At 39.2% G+C, this 22,247-nt stretch overlaps 1 protein-coding gene across 1 annotated transcript; it reads right to left on the bottom strand.

Moving 5' to 3' along the window:
* Positions 1-464: 464 nt before the first annotated feature.
* LOC139738451 (2-Hydroxyacid oxidase 1-like) lies at positions 465-21,131 on the bottom strand. Its single transcript, XM_071649075.1, has 9 exons — positions 20,989-21,131; positions 15,817-15,968; positions 13,182-13,352; positions 12,163-12,268; positions 10,752-10,921; positions 8,221-8,312; positions 7,249-7,410; positions 2,969-3,038; positions 465-532 (listed from the first exon to the last, which is right to left on the bottom strand). The coding sequence occupies exons 1-9, from the start codon at positions 21,129-21,131 to the stop codon at positions 465-467; spliced, it is 1,134 nt and encodes a 377-aa protein (XP_071505176.1).
* Between the last annotated feature and the right edge of the window lie 1,116 nt (positions 21,132-22,247).

Genomic DNA, 22,247 nt, shown 5'->3' with positions numbered 1-22,247 from the left:
ACTGTTTTGATCATTTTGCGGACCACACACGCTATTAGCCAAATACACTTTTTCAAGTTCGTTGACAATGCTTACATACAATATTTTCATATTCCCAAATATACGCTGTATATGGATAACCATGTAAATCATTAATTGGAATTACTCCAAACGCTAAGAAAAATAGGTTTAACTTAGCACCTTTGCCGGTCTCACAAAATACTGCAAAGTTGCACCTTTACCGGTGCAACGTTGCACTTTTCATACCACTGTAGACGTTTAATTGTGCAACTTTTCACCATTCTCGTCTCAAAGGAGCAAAGTTGTACCCGTAAAGGTGCTTCCAGTGTGACACTGGTAAAGGTGCAAAGTTATACCTTTATTTTTTCTTAGAGTGCACCCCGGAGAGCCATCTCGTTTCTTATGCCACGAATGAGCCGGCAAAATATGGGTTGATAATGATTGTCGCTCAGCAGAAGAAAGTCTCAGAGGCGGGAAAGGCAGTTTTTGTCTGCTACGAGAGACCTCTGTATGCAGCTAACGTCGGCACAGCCTGCAATGAATCAAGGAAACGGTTCCTGCTTCATATGGAATAGACTGCTAGACAAAAATCATTGCTTGTTGGAATGATTTAGAATTAGATTTTTGAATTCTTAATGCTCCACACAATTTAATGAAAATATACACAGAGATACATGGTGTATCATAAAAACGCAATTAAGTTCCCGAGTTACAGCTACATAACAACTTGAAACTTAGAGAATAAAAGTATGTAATGATGCTCAGCAGAATTAATTTGCCCAACCGAAAAGGTGTTGGTTTTGAATAGGGATGATAAAGATCCGTCGAAGACGGTATGACTGCATACAATGATAGCATACAATACAAGTAATAATCATACTCCCATAAGTTTTGTATGTAAAGAATGTGGGTTGATGCCGCATAGAATATGAAAATAGACATAAAAGAAAACAAAAGTAACTTTTGATTAATTCGATCATTTCAAAATAGCAGGTAGGCCTATGTAGATAAGGCAGATAGCATGTCAACCTTGTGGGAGCGTATTTCTTTACACTGTCTTACTGTCTAATGAATTACCTGTAGTGACAAAGAAATTATCTGATAATTACTATACCTGTGAGTTTGGAAAATTCAAGGGGTAATTGTCCCCAGCCCCACCCCATCCCCTTGATGCATACGACGGTGTTTTGTTTTTCTTTTGCTTTTCTTTTACTTCCGTCGCAATTCGGCGGTATATTATACAGAAAAAATGTCAATTATTTCAACTTTCAACTTCAACTTTCAACTTTATTTTCACCTCCATCAAAATGAACAAAGAAATTTATGTACATTGCTTATACACGGGATATTTGTGATACAGAACAAAACTTGAAAAGGTACATAAGAAAATTATGAAAATGAAAAGTAGATGTGATTACATCTTTGTTAAATACATAAAGCGTATAATACAAGTCAACTAAGGATGAGGATGGAAGTGGAGGGTCCCACTAAAAAGCAAAGCTTGTACGATATGGGACCCTCAGAAAAATACACAAAACATCAATATAAAACACAATAAACGAACCGATGTCAACTGACATCAAAATGATTGGGAAGAGGAAAAAGAGAGAAAAGGAAAGGAAAAAGAAGAGGAAAAAAAGAGAGGAAAAAAGGGAGAAAAAAGAGGGAACTACAGCATGTGCCATCGTGGACGCAAGCAATCTGGATTTCATAATGTAAAATAAGTGATAAAATACAAGCTGGATTGAATGTAATACAAAACATTTATTATACGTAGTTATGTTGGTAAGAATGCAGGAGAAAAAAAAACACATCATTATATTTAGAACACAGAGAGGGACATAGTTTAATAGGAGGACTTATGTAAAAAAGAATGATGACTTGACTGAGATGATAAAGGGAAACTAACTCTGTTGAATGTTGTAAAATTTCAATAAAAATGATTTTAATTTATTCTTAAAGGAATTCAGAGATTGAGCAGTAGTAATGTTACTGGGAAGTGAATTCCAGTACTTTGGCCCGTCGTAAATAAATGTGTTTTGAGCCAACAAAGTTCTCAGAAATGGCAAATGGAAATCATTTGATCGCCGTGTTGGATAATTATGAATGGATTGATTTCTTTGAAACATTGTTTCAAATATATTTGGGAGATTATTTTTATTATAATTATACATAAATTGTCCTAGATTAAACAAATACAAATCATTAATTTTCAATATTTTATGCTCATGAAATAGTGGGTCAGTATGGGACAAAAATGCAGTATGACATATAACACGGAGTGATTTCTTTTGCAATAAAAGTAATTTATCTAAGAATGTTTTATATGTATTTCCCCACGCGAGAATACCGTAACTTAAATATGGCAATATTAAGGATGAATATAATACGAGCAGGGACGACAATGGAAAACAAAACTTAAGCTTATTAATTATACCAATATTACGTGAAATAATTTTACATATACTGTCAATATGAAATTTCCAGGACAGCTTATTGTCAACTGTTACTCCAAGAAATTTTATATGGGAGACATTTTCGAGTGGAGTACCATCTAAAACAATATCAACAGGTAATGCCTCAGTAGAATTACTAAAGAGCATATATTTTGTTTTTTGAAGGTTAAGAGATAGCTTATTTGCTTTTATCCACTGGGCAACATTTTCTAATTCTAAATTTATTGTATTAACAAGGGTAAAAAGATTATTGTGTGAAAAAAATAGATTTGAGTCGTCTGCAAAAAGAATAAAAGAAAGAACATCTGATGATCTACAAAAATCATTTATGTAAACAGTAAACAACAGTGGACCTAATAAACTTCCCTGTGGCACCCCACATTTAATATTTAATATTTGTGAATTACAACCATTTAAAGAAACATATTGTTTCCTGTTCATGAGGTAGCTCCTGAACCACTCCACTCCAATTATTGAATTAACTCTGGTTACATATGTGTTTGTGTACAAACCTGCTAATGCCATTGCTAGGTCGAATTCATCCTTCAGAATATCTAGGACTTCTGTCACGCCATCTTCACCCTGTGAAGAGTACACATTCCGGGAAATAAACCGGAAATAAAATTGATGTTCAACTGCAACCATTTTTCTCTCGCTCTTTGAGATTAACGTACCTTGGTTATGATACAGATATGTTTTATGCCTCCACCGGTGAAGAGAACTGAATATTTGCGACCTCCAAGACCTTATGATTCACACACGAAACCCAAGACACTCTATTCTTTTTTACCTGCCCGACAAACTGGTGAGGAAGAGTAAAAAATGTCATTACCCATGCATAATACCCTTATAGTATCAGAATTTCTCACGTCAACTGAAAACAAGAGACCAGGGGGTCTCGAGACCATTGAATATTGCAAGCTCAATTTTACCACACATTCTTTTGACACTGAAATACATTTGAGTCTCATGGCTCAGGTGAGCTAAAAACGCCCAACAACGCAAAAGCTGCCCGAAATAATTGCCTGACACTCCGGGCCTGACACAGCATACTGAATACCAAATTTTGTAAGTACAAAATTTGAATCCAGGTTCTCTACACTCTCTGAAAATGAACAACATTTCGTGAGTAAATTGGATATTCAGTGAGGCTTAGAAGAAATACATGTAGTGCAAGTAGTCCGTTACAAGGTCCCCAGAGAGAATAATACATAACTTAAAGGGATGGTAGTATAGGTGGAAATGAAAATAGAGCTTTTAGCTTTTTACGAGATACTCAGAAACCACTTTTGAAATGTCATAGAGCATACCATTCTCAGAAAAAGTCATAGGTTATTAACAGTTTTTGAAAAGGCTTAGATATTCAAAAACAAAGTAAAACAAAGTGCTCTTAATAAAAGATGGGTCCCACTTGCAACGGGGGGGGGGGGGAGAGAAGCTTGCCCCCCTCCCACACACACACACACTTTACAGGGATCAAATGTCCCACTCTTTTCCATGCAAAGTGGGAGGGAAGTGGCAGCAAAAATATGAAGACTTTCTGTTCTTGTTTTTATTTGTTTGTTGTTTGTTGTTTTGCTTGTCAGCCGACTTTTGCCGGAAAATCAGACCTTAAAAGTATGAAGACTTTTTTTGTTGTTGTTTCTCTTGTCTTTTGATGTTCTTTCTTCTTGACTGACAGGCGATTTAGACCCCCCCCCCCTTTCCAAAACGTGTGGGGGCGCTGTGGCATAGTGGATAAGACTCCCGACTCCCAAACGGAGGACCGTGAGTTCGAATCCCGCCCAGTGCTTACATCCTTGGACAAGATGTTTTTACCCACAATGTCCCTCTCGACCCAGGTGTATAAATGGGTACCTGGCAACGCTAGGGTAATAATAATAGCAGGGCCCTCTGGTAGAGCAGTGGCAACACTGAAGAGGCTACCCTGGGTAAATAAGACCTTATTATTATTATTATTATTATATAATAATGCCCAAACAAAATCAATAAAATGCTAATATGAGTATCCATTTTTTGTGTGTAATAACGTAGTAGATTATTTTCCTTTAGATATTTATTGTCAGTAAAGCAATCATCCCAGGGGCATCGTTCCGTTTTAGTGATGGGGGGTAGGGGAGGGACTTGGGGTTTGAATATCTGTGCGAGGGAGCGGAGTGGCCTAGCGGAGGGGGGGGGGAGGGTGTTTGAAAATTTGGCATTTTCAGACCTGAAATTCAGCGATCTGGTGCACACTTTTGGTGAAATTTGGGATTTTTTTCCTATTAAAAAAAGTAAGAAAAAAATATTCATAGATAATTGAATGACTACATCGTGGTATTCAGCTCTTGCTCCGCCTGTGCGACATCACTGTGAAGACCTACTAAATAGTGGGGCCTATCACCGGCGTGGCCAGGATTTGATCTTAGGGGAGCGGTTAGATGCGAGGGAGCGATGAGAGCGAGGGAGGAGTGTGTGGGAGGGGGGTTTCCCCCTCCCACAGTGAGAACTTTTTATTGATGTTGAAAATGGTGCAATTTGATGCATTTTTTTGCGTGTTTTATCGACTTGAAACAGTCCAACATGTTTAAGGTAGCAGTACATTTCATGTAGATTATTATTGAACAATTTTGCTTATAAAATGGTATCATTTACAGAAACGTCTTGTATTAATTCTTACACTGAATATCATGAACGCGGTCATGAATTTTGACATTTTACAGTCCCAAAACGGCCGATTGTAGCTATATTTTTTCGCTTTGAAAATTAGGGGGGCGCGCACCGGGCGCAACTGCTGGCAATTACCCGGCAGCAACATCAGGAGAATAGCATAGCGATTAAATGCGAGCGAGCGAAGCAAGCGAGCTTGAACATTTTGATATTGTACAGTCCAAAAACGGCCGCTTGTAGCTATATTTTATCGCTTTGAAAATTAAGGGGGGCGCACCGGGCGCAACTGCTGGCAATTACCCGACAGCAACATCAGGAGAATGGCATGACGATTAAATGCGAGCGAGCGAAGCAAGCCAGCTTGAAAATTTTGACATTGGACAGTCCCCAAACTGTCGTTTGTAGCTGTACTTTTTTTCGCTTAGGAAATTAAGGGGGGTGTGGGCGCACCGGGCGCAACTGCTGGCAATTGCTGACAGCAACATCAGGAGAATGACATAACGATCAAATGCGAGCGAGCGAAGCGAGCGAGCTTGAAAATTTTGATATTTTACAGTCCATAAACTGCCGTTTGTAGCTGTACTTTTTTCGCTTAGGAAATTAAGGGGGGTGGGGGCGCACCGGGCGCAACTGCTGGCAATTACTGGCAGCAACAAATATCTCGTAAACACATTTATGATGTAATCTGGGGAATTTTCAATCCCAGAAGTGTATACTATTCTTTTAGCGGGGGGGGGGGGGGGGGGGGACCCTCCGTTAATTGAAAGTATCTAGATATCTCCTCCCACGCAAGGAACATTTGCATTATCTTCTTTAAACTGAAGTAACAGACCTGGTGTACACTTTACATGAAACATTTTCAAATCTGTCGATCTAAAGTGTATTAAGTAGAAATGACTGAACGGGGAGGGTATGGGAGGGGTTAGGCCTATCCCCCTCTTACGCGAGGGAGATTTTGTATTTTCAGAATTAAAATTCAGCCATCTTTGGGTGAAATATTTAGACAGTTTTCTATCAAAAAAAGTAAGAACATTTCCACATCTCGGGAGTTACGAGGAGGAGCAAAATGATCTGTTTGTCCCCAATACTTTTAAAGGGGAACCATCCCCCTCCCCCTCCATCGATGCCGCTGCATATGAGGGAGCTTTTGTAAGTGAAAGATCCGCTGCACACTCTTTGATAAATATAAGGAAATAAAACGTCAATCTCAAAAGTGTACAAAGTCTATCGAAAGGAACTCAGTAGCGGATCTTTTGCATATTCATGATTGCAATTCAGCGATCCGGTGCATAATTCTGGCGGTACTTGTCCAATTTTCCATAAAGAAAGTTCGAGATTTGTCCTCATCTCGGGAATTGCTTGGAGGACAAATGATTTGTCTGCCCCAAACATTTCCGTAGGGGCGGGGCAAATGCCCCTCCCCCCCCCCCCCCCCCCCCCCGAGATATCATCCCTGGGTATACCCATAGATGTATCAGAGTCATCATCGTTTCAGGAATGATGCAGGAAATGGAGGGGGGGTTCAATTATGGCGGTATAGTTTTTGTTATTGTTTGTTTGTTTTCGTACATAATTTGCAGATGGTCCCGAGTTGCTCGCTTCATAGCATGTTTACATGTAAGCCTATGCTATTTGACGTTGTCAACGTCTGGACCATATCTTATGTCGATATTACTTTCTTCGCGAGAATATTATATATACATTATCCTACAAGATAGAATACTGTTCAGCTCAGTTACCTGTCTGAAGGCGGGCGTACGAACAAGACGAACGTCATGCAATATGACAAAAATGATACAATCACATTTCCGTACAGGCCATCCCCCCCCCCTCCTCCATTTCAGGGGGGGGGGGGGGATCCCCCCTCCCCTCCCCCCCATCCCCCGGGATTTACGCCCATGCCCACTTGTTATTAGTATCGCTTTGTTTTGAATATCTCAGCCATTTCAAAAACCCTTTTCGTCAAATAAACGCTGAATTCCTATTGAAATTACATGCTATTTCATATTTCATGAGAGGTTCCTCATTCTCTCACAAAATAAAACAAGAAAAACCCGTTAGAATAGCCTGGTCTCAACCAAAACGATACCATCCATTTAAAGGGCCTATTCTACACCCTATTAGGCAAGTGAAATAGGCGTACTCCACATGCTAGTCCCCATATCGCCGGTCTGCCGATGAAGGCGGCCCGGGCTCCCAGGGCGAGTGCCTTGAGGATATCCGCCCCAGTTCGCACGCCTCCATCTACGTAGACTTCTACCCCGGTACCACGTACAGCTTTCACTACTTCTGGGAGGGCATCAAGCTGATTTGAGAAAGACAATTAAGATGAAGTTAGCATCTGACACTGGACAGCCATTCATCTATACATTCAACACTACGTTTGAAATAATGATATCACACTAATAATGATGATAATAATATAAATATCTAATGATGATAAAAACAGTGATAACATTGACGATAACAAAAAGAAAGATGTTAATATGAATTGTTATTATTAGTAGTAGTATTACTACTACTACTACTACTACTACTGATACTCCTTTAATTACGGTAATACTACAACTACTTAATATCATCACCATTATTGTTATTTCATTTTATTTCGTTTTGTTTACTCATCTATATTGTTCATTTTGTAACAGGTGGCAATGACCTGGTCATTACTAATGATAACCCGATAACACGGTGGAGTAATATCGTCACAGACACGATGGCATTCAAATAATGTTAATAATTATGGTAATAAAAGTAATAATGAAAATTATGATAGAGATAGAAATAATATTGATAATTATAGTATAGCTTTATTTACCTATACGGTAGCTTCTGATGATAATAATGAAACCAAAAAACAGTAACAAAAGGAAAGTATAATTACAGAACAATTATTCATTCAAATAAAAAAATGCTCAAATGCCTTCACACAGAATGACTTTTATAACTACAGATTATCATATCCATTAAATAACATTTAAGTATGAAAAAAGATCGACATCATAACTTTCTTCCCCTAAGAATACAATTATGTTGTACATACTCGTAAAAATAATCTAAAAAGTGTTATTTCTGACAAGTCCTTCATCTAAACTGCACGGATTTGATAACCAACCGGGGCTATGGCTGAGTCCAACTGCCTACCACCGTGCGCTGAGACCAAGATCCCGTCGACACCAGCCGCGGCAGCCTCGCGAGCCATCTTGCCTAGACGGAAAAGATAAGATTATTTATAGTTATTGCGCTAGGGAACGTTTGCGCAGCAGGAACAATAATTATAACAATAATGACACAATATTACTACTGTATAACTTCTGCTGTAGATGAATACAATAGCAATGATGATGATAAAAATGACCATAAAATGATAATGATAATTAACATAATAATAATTCAGTTCAGTTCAGTTTCAGTTTATCTTATCCAATCACAGTAATTTGCGTCAGCAAAGCTCTTCTTCTGCAACTCCTTGCATAACATAAAAAGAACTAAATACATATAAACTGCCCACAATGATAGAGTAACATATCTCAAGTTACAAGAGCAGAGAAAAAAGAACTTTAAATGTACAAACAAAAAGAAAGCAAAAGGAATGTTATATAAGTTGACATTGAATAACATAAAAAAAGAATCAATAATTGTAGGGCAGTTGCTTAAACTATCAAAAAAATCATCAAGAGCCCGTTTGAAACTGGACTTTTAAATTCATGAGCTGATTCCAACTCTGGACGCCTTTTAAAGAGAGAGTTCTTTCCCCAAGTGATTTAAATAAATATGATGATTATAAAAGCACTCAAGATGCTGTCAATAATAAATGTTTTACTATCAATGACATAACATGTATCAACCTCGTTACTTTAGCATTGGAAGGGGTTCACATCCGGGTCGCGAACAGGCATTGTGGGTATCAGTCTTGTCCATTGATGTGTGTACTGGTTGGAATTTGAACTCGGGATCTTCACTTAAAGTATGTCTTTCAATCTTGTCCACATTGCCACAGTGGATAGTCTTCTTTGTGACACACACTAATACAACCCATACACACATCATCAGTGATCATGACGTCAAATAAGTGGGGTATCTCACTTAGCGGCGAATGCTTGCAAACCCTTGCGAAATTTGCGATATCGCCAGGGTTCGTAAAAGGTTGCAAAAATGTTACAAGAAAATCCGCAGTTTTCCTTGTCGCAAACGTTTTTTGTTGTGTTTTTTTTTTGCGAATTCATTTTTCCGCAAACAGTTGCAAGTTTGCAAAACATTCGTAGGGGAAGTCTTTGCGAACGGTTGTAAGATGGTGTCACTGCTAGTTCTTTCTACTTCGCCAATGCTACCGACACGTGACCTTTTATGGTTAGTAACTGTATAAAATCGACCTATTGAGAGAATTTTGCCATACAGGTCGCCGTACCGAAGAAACAATGTATTAAAGGAGGACGAAATACCCTCGGGGTCGGGGGGGGGGGGGAGGGGTCCGTGCCGAGTTTTCCAAGGGTCAGCAAAAGTTCCTAAACATGCACAGATAGTGTGAAAGAATTGACATAAAATTGTAGGTGCTAATCTTCGCAAAACTAACATTTGCTTACGATCTCTAATAGTCGTCAACTGCGCCTTTCACAAACACTTTCACAAACATTCGCTGAACTGTTGCTAGTTGTTTCTAAACATCGTTTAAAGACGCTAAATGTCGTTTATGGCAGAAGCGAACCCTGATTTATGCTATCATTCCTCAGAAAATTTGGCAAATCCAAAATTCGCAACGTTCGGAAGCATTCGCCGCTCCCCTTAACCACCAGTGACCTGACATTGGCTGCCGCCGGTCAAATTTTGCCCAAAGACTTAGGGTTAGGACTGTAGGATAGCGAAAGGGTTTTAGGTTTATGTTGACGCGAGGATTAAGATTAGGGTTAGGGTTATGTTTGTGGGTATAGAATTTATGTTTGGCTCAGTGTGTAGATATTCCACGCGAGCAACTGTAGCAGGAGCAAATGTGGTGAAACCATTTTTACCTAAAGCTAAGGCTACTTAACATTCATCAAAGATGGATATGAAAAGAAAATAATGATGCTCTGTGCGTGATAGATTTTAATGAAGCGGGATCTTTTGTTTTACGTTGGCAGTGCACTGCAAAAAGTCCAGTGTTAAATATGAAACACCGAGCTGGTGTTAAATTTCCGATGCTTATTTGTGGTGTTAGATTAACATCTCCAGGTGTCACTTTGAAATATAAAGTTGTGTTTTGAATAGTTACATATAAGTTACTGTTCTTCTTGTTGATTTTGACCTTCAATAAGACAATCAAGAACACCGATAAAGTACTTAATTTTTTTTGAGAAAAAGAAAAGTTGTGAACACATTTACACCACAGTAACACCAGTTGGTGTGTACAATCTCGTGTTGACATTGGGAGGGTGTCATACCATTGACATTAACACCAGCAATATCAAATCAACACCATGCGGTGTCATTGTTGAAAATGTGTCGAAATGTGTCGAAAAAGTGTCGAAAATATCACCAGCTTGTGTCAAATTGACACCACGAAGTGCCAAATGAACACTTTTCAACACCATCACAAGTTATTACTTTCTACACCCATGGTGTTAGATATAACACCGATGTTTTTGCAGTGTGACAGATTCCATTCTTCACCTGTAAGAATCCCTTTCACCACCACTGGTATGGATGAGATGCGTTTGACCCACTTGATGTCGTCCCAGGTTGCCGAGCTGTCTGCTTGGCTCATGTAGTCCCAAAGCAATTTGTCGCCGGCAGCTTTGGCGCTGCGTACTTCTTTCTCAATCATGTTCATGTTGACGCACCTATAGCAAATCATTATCAGCGGTGTCAGTTGATAAAGGATTGAAATGAAAAAAAAAATGCGTTCTTACAAAAAAAAAAAAAAAGATAAATGGTCTTCAACAAATATCATCCTTTCTATCCCTTCTCAGGAAAAAGATTTATTCAAATTTGTCACCTGAGTGAGACATCGTGATTATTTGTTACTTCGCACTGCAAAAGGTCCGGTGTTGAATATGAAACACCGAGCTGGTGTTACATTTCCGGTGCTTACTTATGGTGTTAGATTAACACCTCAGAATGTCATATAAAAATATAAAGTTGTTTCTTGAATAGTTTCTAGTTACTGTTCTTCTTGTTGATTTTGAACTTCAACAAGACAATCAAGAATTTTCCGATAAAGTACTTGATTTAAAAAAAAAATGTGAACAAATTTACATCACAGTAACACCATACAGGTGGTATGGTCTCCTATTGAAGCTGGACGGGTGTTATACCATTGACATTAACACCAGCGGTAATGCTAGTAGAGCTACGTATACCTTGTAAGAACAACAGTAAGTCGGTATGACTATGGAGAAATGTGGAGAGAAGAATATTCTAGAACACACACATGATCACGGAGTACACCGCCATTTAAAAGAATATTAGTATACACTATACCATGTACGTACTGCAGAAATATACCAGGTCAGACCCAAGTGAGGTAGCTTAACTGATTATACAAGTGACCTTTTCTTCTTCTTCTTTTTTTCTTCTTTCTTTACTCCCCCATTCGTCTCGTTCTCCCAATGTGGTTGCGTATGTGACACTATTATCATAGGCCCGAATTCTCAAAGCTGGAATAACTATTCCGCGGAATAGTATTCCGGGGAATAAGTTATTCCACCTTTGACAATAGATTCCGGAGAAGAAATCGCGTCATTTTACGTCACGAGGGCCTGATTTGCATAAGAGGCGTAATAAATCGGCGGAATAAGCGGTGTAATAAAGTTATTCCACCTTTGAGAATTCGGGCCATAGGGTTTGTGGGTGGTTTTTTTTTAAATACAAAGTCCATTTTCATTATTTTGCTCTTATGATTTTGCTCCATATCGATTTTTTCTTCCGTCATGTCAGTGAATCGTCTTTCTCTTGCTTTCTTCTCTGCAAAATCATGCCATCTACAATATTACAGTATAATCATTTGCTGGGTTATACATCAATAAGCACTTTGATAATTCATCTTCAAAAAAAAAAGTAAGAAGTAATATACAGTCTTTACTCAAGCTTTGCGTAAGCTGAATTCTCTCTGGTCTTCTGGCGTATATTGTATTCATGTTCTCCCCTCCTCATTCCGTGTATAATGTAGTCCACAGTCAACATCAATGCTGAAACAATTATTCGTGAAAAAAAGAAAGACAGAAAATAAATCAAGATTATATGCTGAAACGCTGGGTAACTGACCGCAGAGTTGATTTCAATCCGAATACAATAATTCATAATCTGCTTGGTATTTTGACACATTATTTCTCTTTTATAAAATCACCATTTCTTTTTCTCTCACTCATTTAATTGTGCATCAGGGTATCAAAAGCAATTATTAGGATAAAACATTAAAAAGAGGTTAAGAAGGGAATTTTTTTACTGGATTAGATCCTAAGATCCCTATAGTATACATCAAAACATAGAAGACATACATTATGCATGCAAAACTATTGTTATTAACAAGCACATGCACCGAGTAACTGTTGGATAAGTTTTGTCTACCTCAACTAACAGGTCAGAAATACATTAATCGAGACATTTTGGTGTCACGATTCGTTTCATTCTCATTATTTGATTTATTTGATAGATACTGATGGTGAGAAGGGCGTTAAGTTGCCATTAAAACCATGTATTCGAGACAACTTAACGCCCTTCATGCCCTTCTAATTCTCCACCTACGATATGCTTTTATGGTATTAACAATCGCAGTAGAGATTAAACAGGGGCGGATCCATGCAGGGAGGACCACAAACGGCGCACGCCCCCCTTTTTTTTTGTTGAAACAAAAGAAATAAAAAGAAAAAAATGGGGGGAGGGGTGCGTGTGCCCTCCCCCCTTTATTTTTGTAAACACGCCCCCTCTTTGCGAAATTCCTGGATCCGCCTCTGTTAAAAATCCTAGAGAACATTGCGTAGGCCAAACCCTTGGTGCGTTCTGATTGTTGATTGACAAAGGAAACCCGTTACAAAGTACACACTGTCCAAAGTCCCTGGTAAAGAAAGAAGTAAATTGTAAAATACGATACCGGATTTATACCTTTAAAGCCGGCTTTCTCCGCTCGTCGAACGAGTAACTCAGAAATTTGTCTGTTCTTAAAGATCCACAGTTGCATCATTATCAGTCCGGTGGGCGTGGCCTCAGCAATATCTTCAAGCAGGACATTGGCTGCACAGCTTAGTGACATCATCACGTTCCGCGATGCAGCCGCTGCAAATGGCCAGCGGAAGGAATTCATGTAGTCTTAACCCTAAATAACCCTTTTAAGTCTCCCACATCTTTTGACACCAAATTTGCGACCCCCGGGCACGCGGTTCCGAAGTTAGCCATTAATATGTACGTGCATATCAGACCACAAAAAATAATAATGATAAATAAATAAATAAATTTAAAGCTCAAAAACGTGAATTCATGTACAATTTCAATGCAAATTGTGCTTACTGTCAAATTTCATAAAACATGATTTATTTTGTTTTATTGATTAAAATCAATTAACATATTTTCATGTTTGCAACAATGGACAAATTTCATCGAAAAAAAGAAAGAAATATATAAGAAATTCTGTAAAACGATGAAATACTAAAGAATTTTTTTTATGCAACAATTTTTTTGTTTCATTTGCTAAAGACACGAAAAAGAATATTTACACACAAAAAATGTGCCTATTTGGAGCTTTATTCAGTAATTTATGGCAAATAGTTTGATGTTATGCATAAATTAGCATAATTAGCGTAAATATTTTTTTTTTGGGGGGGGGGGGGGGGGGAATCACCATTACAGTTTTTTAGATTACGTCACGGGCAGTGTGTGTGTGTCAATTTTCGTCGTGATCGCGCAGTTGACGGCCGAGATCTGAAGGGGGGCTGGGAGGCCCCCCTCCGGCTCTATCATCTACCAAAATAGCCCGGGCCTGGTTAGGGTTAACAGGGAGATTTCACCAGGGAGGCAATTTTTGAAATTTGTACGTAGGTTCTAATTCTAGTCACGTTCAGGCAGTGATTCTTTAAGGGGAAATCAAGTCCAAAAATAAGTTAGTCCGATAAAAAAGAGTAAAATCTTACGAGTTAAACGGTAAAAATTTGACTGAGATTGGATGAAAAATAAGGAAGTTATGAAAATTTGAAGTTTTGCTAATTTCTGCAAAATAGTTCTTATACGGTGGATATGAATATGCAAATGAGAGAGCTGACCATGTCATTAACCTCACAATTTTCCACTGATTGTGTACAAAAAAAAAATGACAAAAATTCAATGTTTCCGGTATTGAAGTCTGAGTCATGATGCTATTCCTGGTTGAATTACTTCAGAATAGTAATCAGTTAGATATATAAGGATTTGAGCCTCGTGCATAATTATGTTTGAATGAAAAACTGGAAATTTCAAAATTTTAGGTACAAACTATAAGGCAAGTTGTGAGGATATGACATGCTCACTTTGCCATTTGCATAATTTATATTTACCGTTCAAGAACTTTTTCCTAAAAAAATAGCGAAACTTAAAAATATCATAACTTCCTTATTTTTCATCCGATTTCAGTCAAAATGTTAACATTGAACTCGTAATATCTTACTCTTTCTAATCAGACTAAATTATATTTGGACCGGATATCCCCTTTAACCTCGAGGATCAACTGACTTCAAAGATAAGCTCTATGGGGGCCAAGTTCTTGATGCAATTCCGGTAAATAGGCCTAGATCTACCCTATTTATTGTTATCATGGTTATGTGTCTCATTAGGATGTATCTTGATTTTTTTTTTTCCGGGGGCCTAAGTAATACAAACAATGATTTTGATTTAGGCTAATCCCTCAGTTCCGTTGTTACTAGATACCATTTGTTGCAATTGATATAATTTATTTCATCGTTTCAATTATTTTGTACATAAAAATTGACAAAATGTTGATATTATTGCATAGTATTTTGAATAATAATTGTAACTCAGTCATTTCGTCGACGAAATGACTGAATGATTATTACTAGGACTGCAAGACATGTTTGAAAATAAATCATGAGCAAATCACTACCCAGGATCCGAAAAAAAAAATGTTCCCAAGAAATATCTTTCTTTCTTTTCTTTTCTTTTCTTTTTCTTTTTTTTTTTTTTGGTAATTCACCCAGAACTACAATCGACACCCACGAACAGTATATGTTGACGACGATTTCGAACCCCTCGCCGGTTATGTGATCTTTTGCAGATTATGATACGATTGTTTGACTTTGCCCTATTTCAGGTATTCGCATTCTTTGCAAATCGTGCGCATGCTCCGTGAAGCCAGCCCTTTAACCTTGCTTATAAAGCAGACCCAGACTGTATAGTCACACAAACACACAAACACAAAATGACGTTACGCCATGGTACACCATGAACATTGTCCTTGTCTCGAGAGTTCATTGTTCTTGTCTTGTATTGCTTAATTGCTCTCGAATAGCAATCGACATCAACGAAACGACGTATAATATTAACAAACTCTTGTCATCAATTATCTTATGACTGACTATTCTCAAGGTTTATATCTCAGTGATAGAAAAGGGGTCAGTTTATGATATCTTTCTGGATATCCATCAAATTGACAATAAAATAATGATTATGTGCACCTTTTTGCTCATAATTTGGTACTTATAACAAGAAAATTTATAAGGACCACCGCTGATGATAGCTGTTTATTAATTCTTACCCTTCGCAGTGGCTAACTCCCCATCAGGATGAGCGCCCTTGTGGAGTGCCGTGGGAGAGATGCAACAAGGAAAGGCGATTCGGTGACCCAGTACCGTGGTCGAAAGATTTCTGGTAGAGACGTCGCGAAGAACCAGGGGACGGAAACGATATCTGAAGATTGAAAATTGATTTACAAAGACGTATGCAAACAACAAAATGTGAAGAGGTGGCTATGCATGTATTACCATAAAACATGGGATGATTTAAAGCGAGAATAGAGACCTTTAAGACTTAACCAGAAGAAGAAAAAGAAGAAGTGAGCTTATAATTATTACATGTCACCGGCATATGTCATGTATGTCGGCATAACTAAGGATAAAATCCCTATAATATAGTATGCTTTCAAGGCTAGAAATTAACGAACTTGTTTATCTGTCTCTGGTCTGTGCATTTCTCTGACTTTTCTAAGCCTTCCAATAGTATGGATTTCCCCGTCCACGATGCCATGTCCTACAAGAAATTCAGTGAAAAATTAAGATTTACTCAAGAAGCTGAATGCAATAGGGCATTTTGTGCTGTGGTACGTGCCGCCAAATTAGCTCCTCGTAGCCAGAACAGAACTGCATGGGCGTCACCAGGGGGGGGGGGGGGGGGGGGTGGGTGCGTTGGGTGCGAACGCACCCCCCTTCAGATCCTTAAAAAAAAAAAATTATTTTGCACCAGGGACCAAAAAAAGAAATAAAAAATTCGTGGGCAAAAACAATTCGCACCCCTGGTTCTGGCAGCAATGATTTTATACATATCTACTAGTATTCTATTTTATCGACCGTATACTGTACATCCGTACGATATACGGAGCAGGGTTTGCTCTAAAGTGCAGATTTTGGACATCCTTCCCCCACTTGGTCACTTCGACGCCACCAGGCTGGTCATACCTCCCCCAATCATGGACATAAACCGACACCCTTGACTACCAGTGGCGGATCCAGGGGGGGCGCATCGGGCGTCCCCCCCCCCCTCCTCTTAATTTCCAAAGCGAAAAAATATAGCTTCAAGCGGCAGTTTTTGGACTGTAAAATGTCAAAATTTTCAAGCTTGCTCGCTCCGCTCGCTCGCATTTAGTCGTAATGCCATTCTCCTGAAGTTGCTGCCAGTAATTGCCGGCAGTTGCGCCCGGTGCGCGCCCCCCCCCCCTTAATTTCCAAAGCGAAAAATATACCTACAAACGGCAGTTTGGGGACTGTAAAATGTCACAATTTTCAAGCTCGCTCGCTCCGCTCGCTCGCATTTAAATTCTCTTGATATTGCTGCCAGTAATTGCCAACAGTTGCGCCCGGTGCGTCCCCCTTAATTTCGAAAGCAAAAAACAGATATAGCTTCAAACGGCAGTTTTGGGACTGCAAAATGTCAAAATTTTCAAGCTCGCTCGCATTTAATCTTTATGCAATTCTTTTGATGTTACTGCCAGTAATTGTCAGCAGTTGCGCCCGGTGCGCCCCCCCCCCCTTAATTTCCAAAGCGAAAAAATATAGCTACAAACGGCAGTTTTTTACTGTAAAATGTCAAAATTTTCAAGCTCGCTCTCTTCGTTCGCATTGAATCGTTATACAGTTCACCTGATGTTGCTGCCAGTAATTGCCAGCAGTTGCGCCCGGCAGTTTTTGGACTGTAAAATGTAAAATTTTCAAGCTCGCTCTCTTCGCTCGCTCGCATTTAATCGTTATGCAATTCACCTGATGTTGCTGCCAGTAATTGCCAGCAGTTCCGCCCGGTGCCGCCCCCCCCCCCCCCCTTAATTTCCAAAGCGAAAAATATGGCTATTTAAAGAACGGCAGTTTTTGGACTGTAAAATGTAAAATTTTCGAGCTCGCTCGTTCCGCTCGCAGGCATGTAATCGTTATGCTCTCCTGATATTGCTGCCAGTAATTGCCAGCAGTTGCGCCCGATGTGCCCCCCCCCCCTTAAATTCCAAAGCGAAAAAGTATAGCTACGAACGGCAGTTTTTTTTTACTGTAAAATGTCAAAATTTTCAAGCTCGCTCGCTCCGCTCGCTCGCATTTAATTGTTATGCAATTCTCCTGATGTTGCTGCCAGTAATTGCCGGCAGTTGCGCAAAATATGGCTCCAAATGGCAGTTTTGGAACTGTAAAATGTCACAATTTTCGAGCTCGCTCTCTTCGCTCGCTCGCATTTAATTGTTATGCCATTCACCCGATGTTGCTGCCTGTAATTACCAGCAGTTGCGCCCGGTGCGCCCCCCCCCCCCTAATTTCCAAATTAAAAAAAAATATGGCTACAAACGGCAGTTTTTGGACTGTAAAATGTCAAAATTTTCAAGCTCGCTCGCATGTAGTCGTTATGCCATTCTCCTGATATTGCTGCCAGCAATTTGTCGTTTCACACCGTCATTCCATAATCCATTTTTAGGGGGACACCCTCCCACAACCTCCCCCCTTGCTCGTTCCGCTTGCTCGGGCTCGGTCGCGTTCATGACATCAGTGTAAGAATTATTACTAGAAGTCTATTTAGATTATACCATTTATAGGCAAATTGTTCAATAACAATTTACTTCAAAAAGTACTGATACCTTAAACAAGTGGGACTGTTTCAAGTCGATAAAACACGCAAAAAACTTGCATCAAATTGCACTATTTACAACATCAAAATGCAAAAAGTGCTCACCGTGGGAGGGGGACACTCCCTTCCACATCCTCCCCCTCTCTCACTCCTCTCGCTCTTGCTTGGCCGCGTTCATGATATTCAGTGTAAATATTAAAACAGGAAGTTTATTTTGATGATACTATTTTAGAGGCAAATTGTTCAATAATAATCTTCATCAAAATATAGTGCTACCTCAAACAAGTGGGACTGTTTCAAGTCGATAAAACAAGCAAAACATGCATCAAATTGCACCATTTAAAACATCAATATGCAATTTCAGGTCTAACCGTAGGCCCCTCCCACACCCTTCCCCCTCGCTCGCTCCGCTTGCTCGGGCTCGGTCGCGTTCATGACATCAGTGTAAGAATCAATGCAAGAAGTTTATTGAACTGATATAATTTATAGGCACATTGTTCAACAACAATTTCCATCAAAATGTACTGCTACCTTAAACAAGTGGGACTGTTTCAAGTCGATGAAATCACGCAAAAAGCCTGCATCAAATTGTACCATTTACTCTCTAAAAAAAAATCGAGTGAAAATATTCACTCTTAAAGGAGTGAATTAAAAAAAGAGTGAATTTCGAGTGAAATTGGAGTGAATTGTGAGTGAAAATGCTCATATTCACTCGTTTTAGAGTGACGTCAGGGATCACTCCAAAATCTTCGAGTGATCCTTGAGGTCACTCCAAAATGATTTTTTTTGGAGATTCTCACCGTGGGAGGAGGGGGGGGGGACAACATGCACTTCCACACCCTCCCCCCCCCCCCTTGCTCGCTCCCTCGCATACTAACCCCCCCCCCCCCCCCCCCCAAGATGAAATCCTAGATACGCCGGTGCCCTATCCCTGCTTGGCTTCCCTAAAAAAAAACGTAAAAATCTAGGGATTGAGAGCTTCCTATGTTCCAAATGTTTGTCAAAAAAAATCTCGTTACATTTAGTGTCAAAACGCACCCCCCTTGAAAAAAAGCTGGTGACGCCCCTGAACTGCCTCCAAAATTTTGAGATGCTCTTCCCACCTTTCTACATGAACTAGTATATCATTCCACGTCACATTCACTACGAGGATGTATTCTTCAGAACTCTCCTCAGAGCTGTGCTCCTGCACTCACCAAACCAGACGGCACATACCGAAAATGATACTGGCCAACTTACAGGATCCCGTGGTGTTACAAACGCGATTTGGCTTTGCCTGTCTCTTTCACGGGAAATTGCCAATACCCTTTGGTTAAGGCAATTTTACTGAAGTACTTACTCTTCCCGAGAGAAGCTGATAACTCTTGCTGGTTTGACAAACTGCTGGTCGAACACAACTAACTTATCGGGACAACGAAAATTAATGAAAAATCTGTTTGTGCTGTCAGACTTTAATTTTCACCATGACATCGGAGATGGGCATAGGGCATAGGGTGAATCGATCACTGCTACAGTCAACATTACCTCGATTTCTTTCTTCACCCTACTCGATCTCCACTGCTTGTGCTTACTTGGGTTCGTCACTTGTTATGCTTGTCACATGTACTTTACACTCTTCCATGGACGTTTTCCTTGGGACATCTGTAAACATGTCTTGATATAATATATTATTCAAATCATAACTTCCTGTCCTAACTTCAGCGTGAGTTTTCACTCCTAGGCTCTATCCGACCTGCAGACCATAATCTGTGAACTTCTTTTGTACCGAACCATGCAGTAGTATCGCATTAGGTACCATATAATTATCATCAATCTCGTCACCCAACTCCTCATCACCCTCTTGGGAAGAACAGTTTCCCACAATGTGTTCACAATAATATGTTCATATAGTCGACTATACATGTATAAAGACGCTCGAATTAACAGTGTGAAGATTTTGGTCTTACTGATAGCAATCTAAAAACAGGAAAATATAAAGATCGACCCACCTTTATCAGGACCACTTTGTTTTTGTATATCTCACCCATTTCAAAACATATTTTAATAAATAAGTTTTGAATTCTTCTAAGGGGATTGTATGCTCTTTCATATCATGCAATAGTGGTTTCTAATAGTCTTTCACTGAAAAAAAAAGTTAAAAACCTAAGGCCCCATCTATTTAAGGCAAAACTATACCATTCCTTGAAAAGCCCGTTTGAACACCTCATCCACCCTTCCACCATGCCATGCACACACACCAAAAATCCTCACTCCAACCTCAGACCCCAACAGGGTATCCCTGCCCTCATCTTTAAACTCACTCCATCCTGCAAGGAGTCAGGTCATCAGCAGACAACAGTCTCCACTCTGGATCCATTATAGCTGAACATCTGCAACGTGTGCAATAGCAGACGACATTGCTCCCCATCAGTCCCATCCATTTTACCTCTACGAATTAGTTGCCATCAACTGATTATCGATTAATACTGCCCCCTTATTCATTCATGTAGTGCTTTTCCGTCACAGCTCATCGTAGTAAAGTGCCCCGCGGAACCAATAACGTGTTTAAAGAGCGCTGCATAAATCCACACCGATATTATACAATGAATAAGATTAATGATTACTGTTGACATACCGCCTGAACGCTTCACGACTGTCGCGTAGGGTAATCTCTTCATCGGCACCTCCCTGGTAATACCTGTACATCATTGGTTCGATGAACTGCTTGGCATCTCGTTCAAAGTCGTCCACACACATTCTCTTACTCCTAGCCAACATTATGCTTTCCTTCACGGGCGGAACTTTTGCAAAATTTTTCGTCAGTCAACAAAATTCACCTGGGTAATGTGTCAACGCTGAAACAACATGGCGTCATCGGCACCAAAACCACTCCTCACCATTGTTGTTGTTGTTGTTGTTGCTGCTGCTGCTGTTGTTGTTGTTGTTGTTGTTGTTGTTGTTGAGTCTCTTTAAACAAACAATTTCCCCCCGTATCAAGACAGCAGGTTGTGTGTATCATTTGTAATGTTCACGCACTATCAACATCAATAAAAGAAGAGCGTGTAAGGAACTCGTCGATCCGGAACAGTGAACATACACAGTGGAAGAACTACGTCGAATTATACAGTATGTCCCAATACATACTGCAGTAAGTCGCCCCAAAAATTACAATCAGATTTTCGCATTGACAACACCCAATATGATCAATTCTTTTAAATGCTACTTCAGGGTCTTAAAATATAACATTTTAGCTCTATTTTGCAGAAAACCCCATTCAATTTGGTTAAGCGGTCACAGAGAAATGTGGATTGTTGTAAAGCATGTCATAAGTCTGATTCTTCCACTTCTAGCAATTCAGTGCTCTTGTGGGTGAATAATAGACAGAATTTGGATGGAAGAGATTCCCGACATCCTCTACAAAATTCCTCATTTCTCTTTGACCACTGAAGCAAATCGAATGGGGTTTTCTGTAAGATGTGGGCAATGAGTTGTAGTTTCATACCATGAATTTGTATCTAGATTGACTCACTATTTTCAAAGATATCATTGCGGAGGGCCCCGTTGTAATTTTTTGGGGACATACGGTATACAGTGTATTAATACCTTTACTACATCAGGTGCAGACAAATGTCATAGCGAGAAAACACCTTGGTGTACATTATATACCTTTAATTCAATTCAATTCAATTCAACTCAATTCATTTCAATTCATTTCAATTCAATTCAATTCTATTCTATTCAATTCAATTCATTTCAATTCAATTCAATTCAATTCAATTCAATTCAGTTAGGAAAATTGTTTTGTTTGTATGCATACGTATTACATTGGTAAATTCATAGAATGAATAATACACGTACATTGCAATAAACATAGACATATGTACATTGATATGG

The sequence above is a fragment of the Diadema antillarum genome, unplaced genomic scaffold, assembly GCF_040938485.1.
Source record: "Diadema antillarum isolate AM-2024a unplaced genomic scaffold, OU_Dant_1.0 seq00000743_RagTag, whole genome shotgun sequence".
Taxonomy (NCBI): Eukaryota; Metazoa; Echinodermata; class Echinoidea; order Diadematoida; family Diadematidae; genus Diadema; species Diadema antillarum.
Note: the sequence above shows the minus strand (reverse complement) of the source record. Positions and strands in the feature narration are given on the sequence as shown.

Bases quoted from the DNA above. Each gene is read 5' to 3' on its own strand.
- LOC139738451 (XM_071649075.1), bottom strand. From the start codon at position 21,131: ATGTTGGCTAGGAGTAAGAGAATGTGTGTGGACGACTTTGAACGAGAT. The intron at 13,353-15,816 runs GTAAGAATTAAT...GGCCATTTGCAG, and splicing joins GGAGTTAGCCACTGCGAAGG to CGGCTGCATCGCGGAACGTG. The intron at 533-2,968 runs GTTTGTACACAA...GATTCATTGCAG, and splicing joins CCTAGCAATGGCATTAGCAG to GCTGTGCCGACGTTAGCTGC.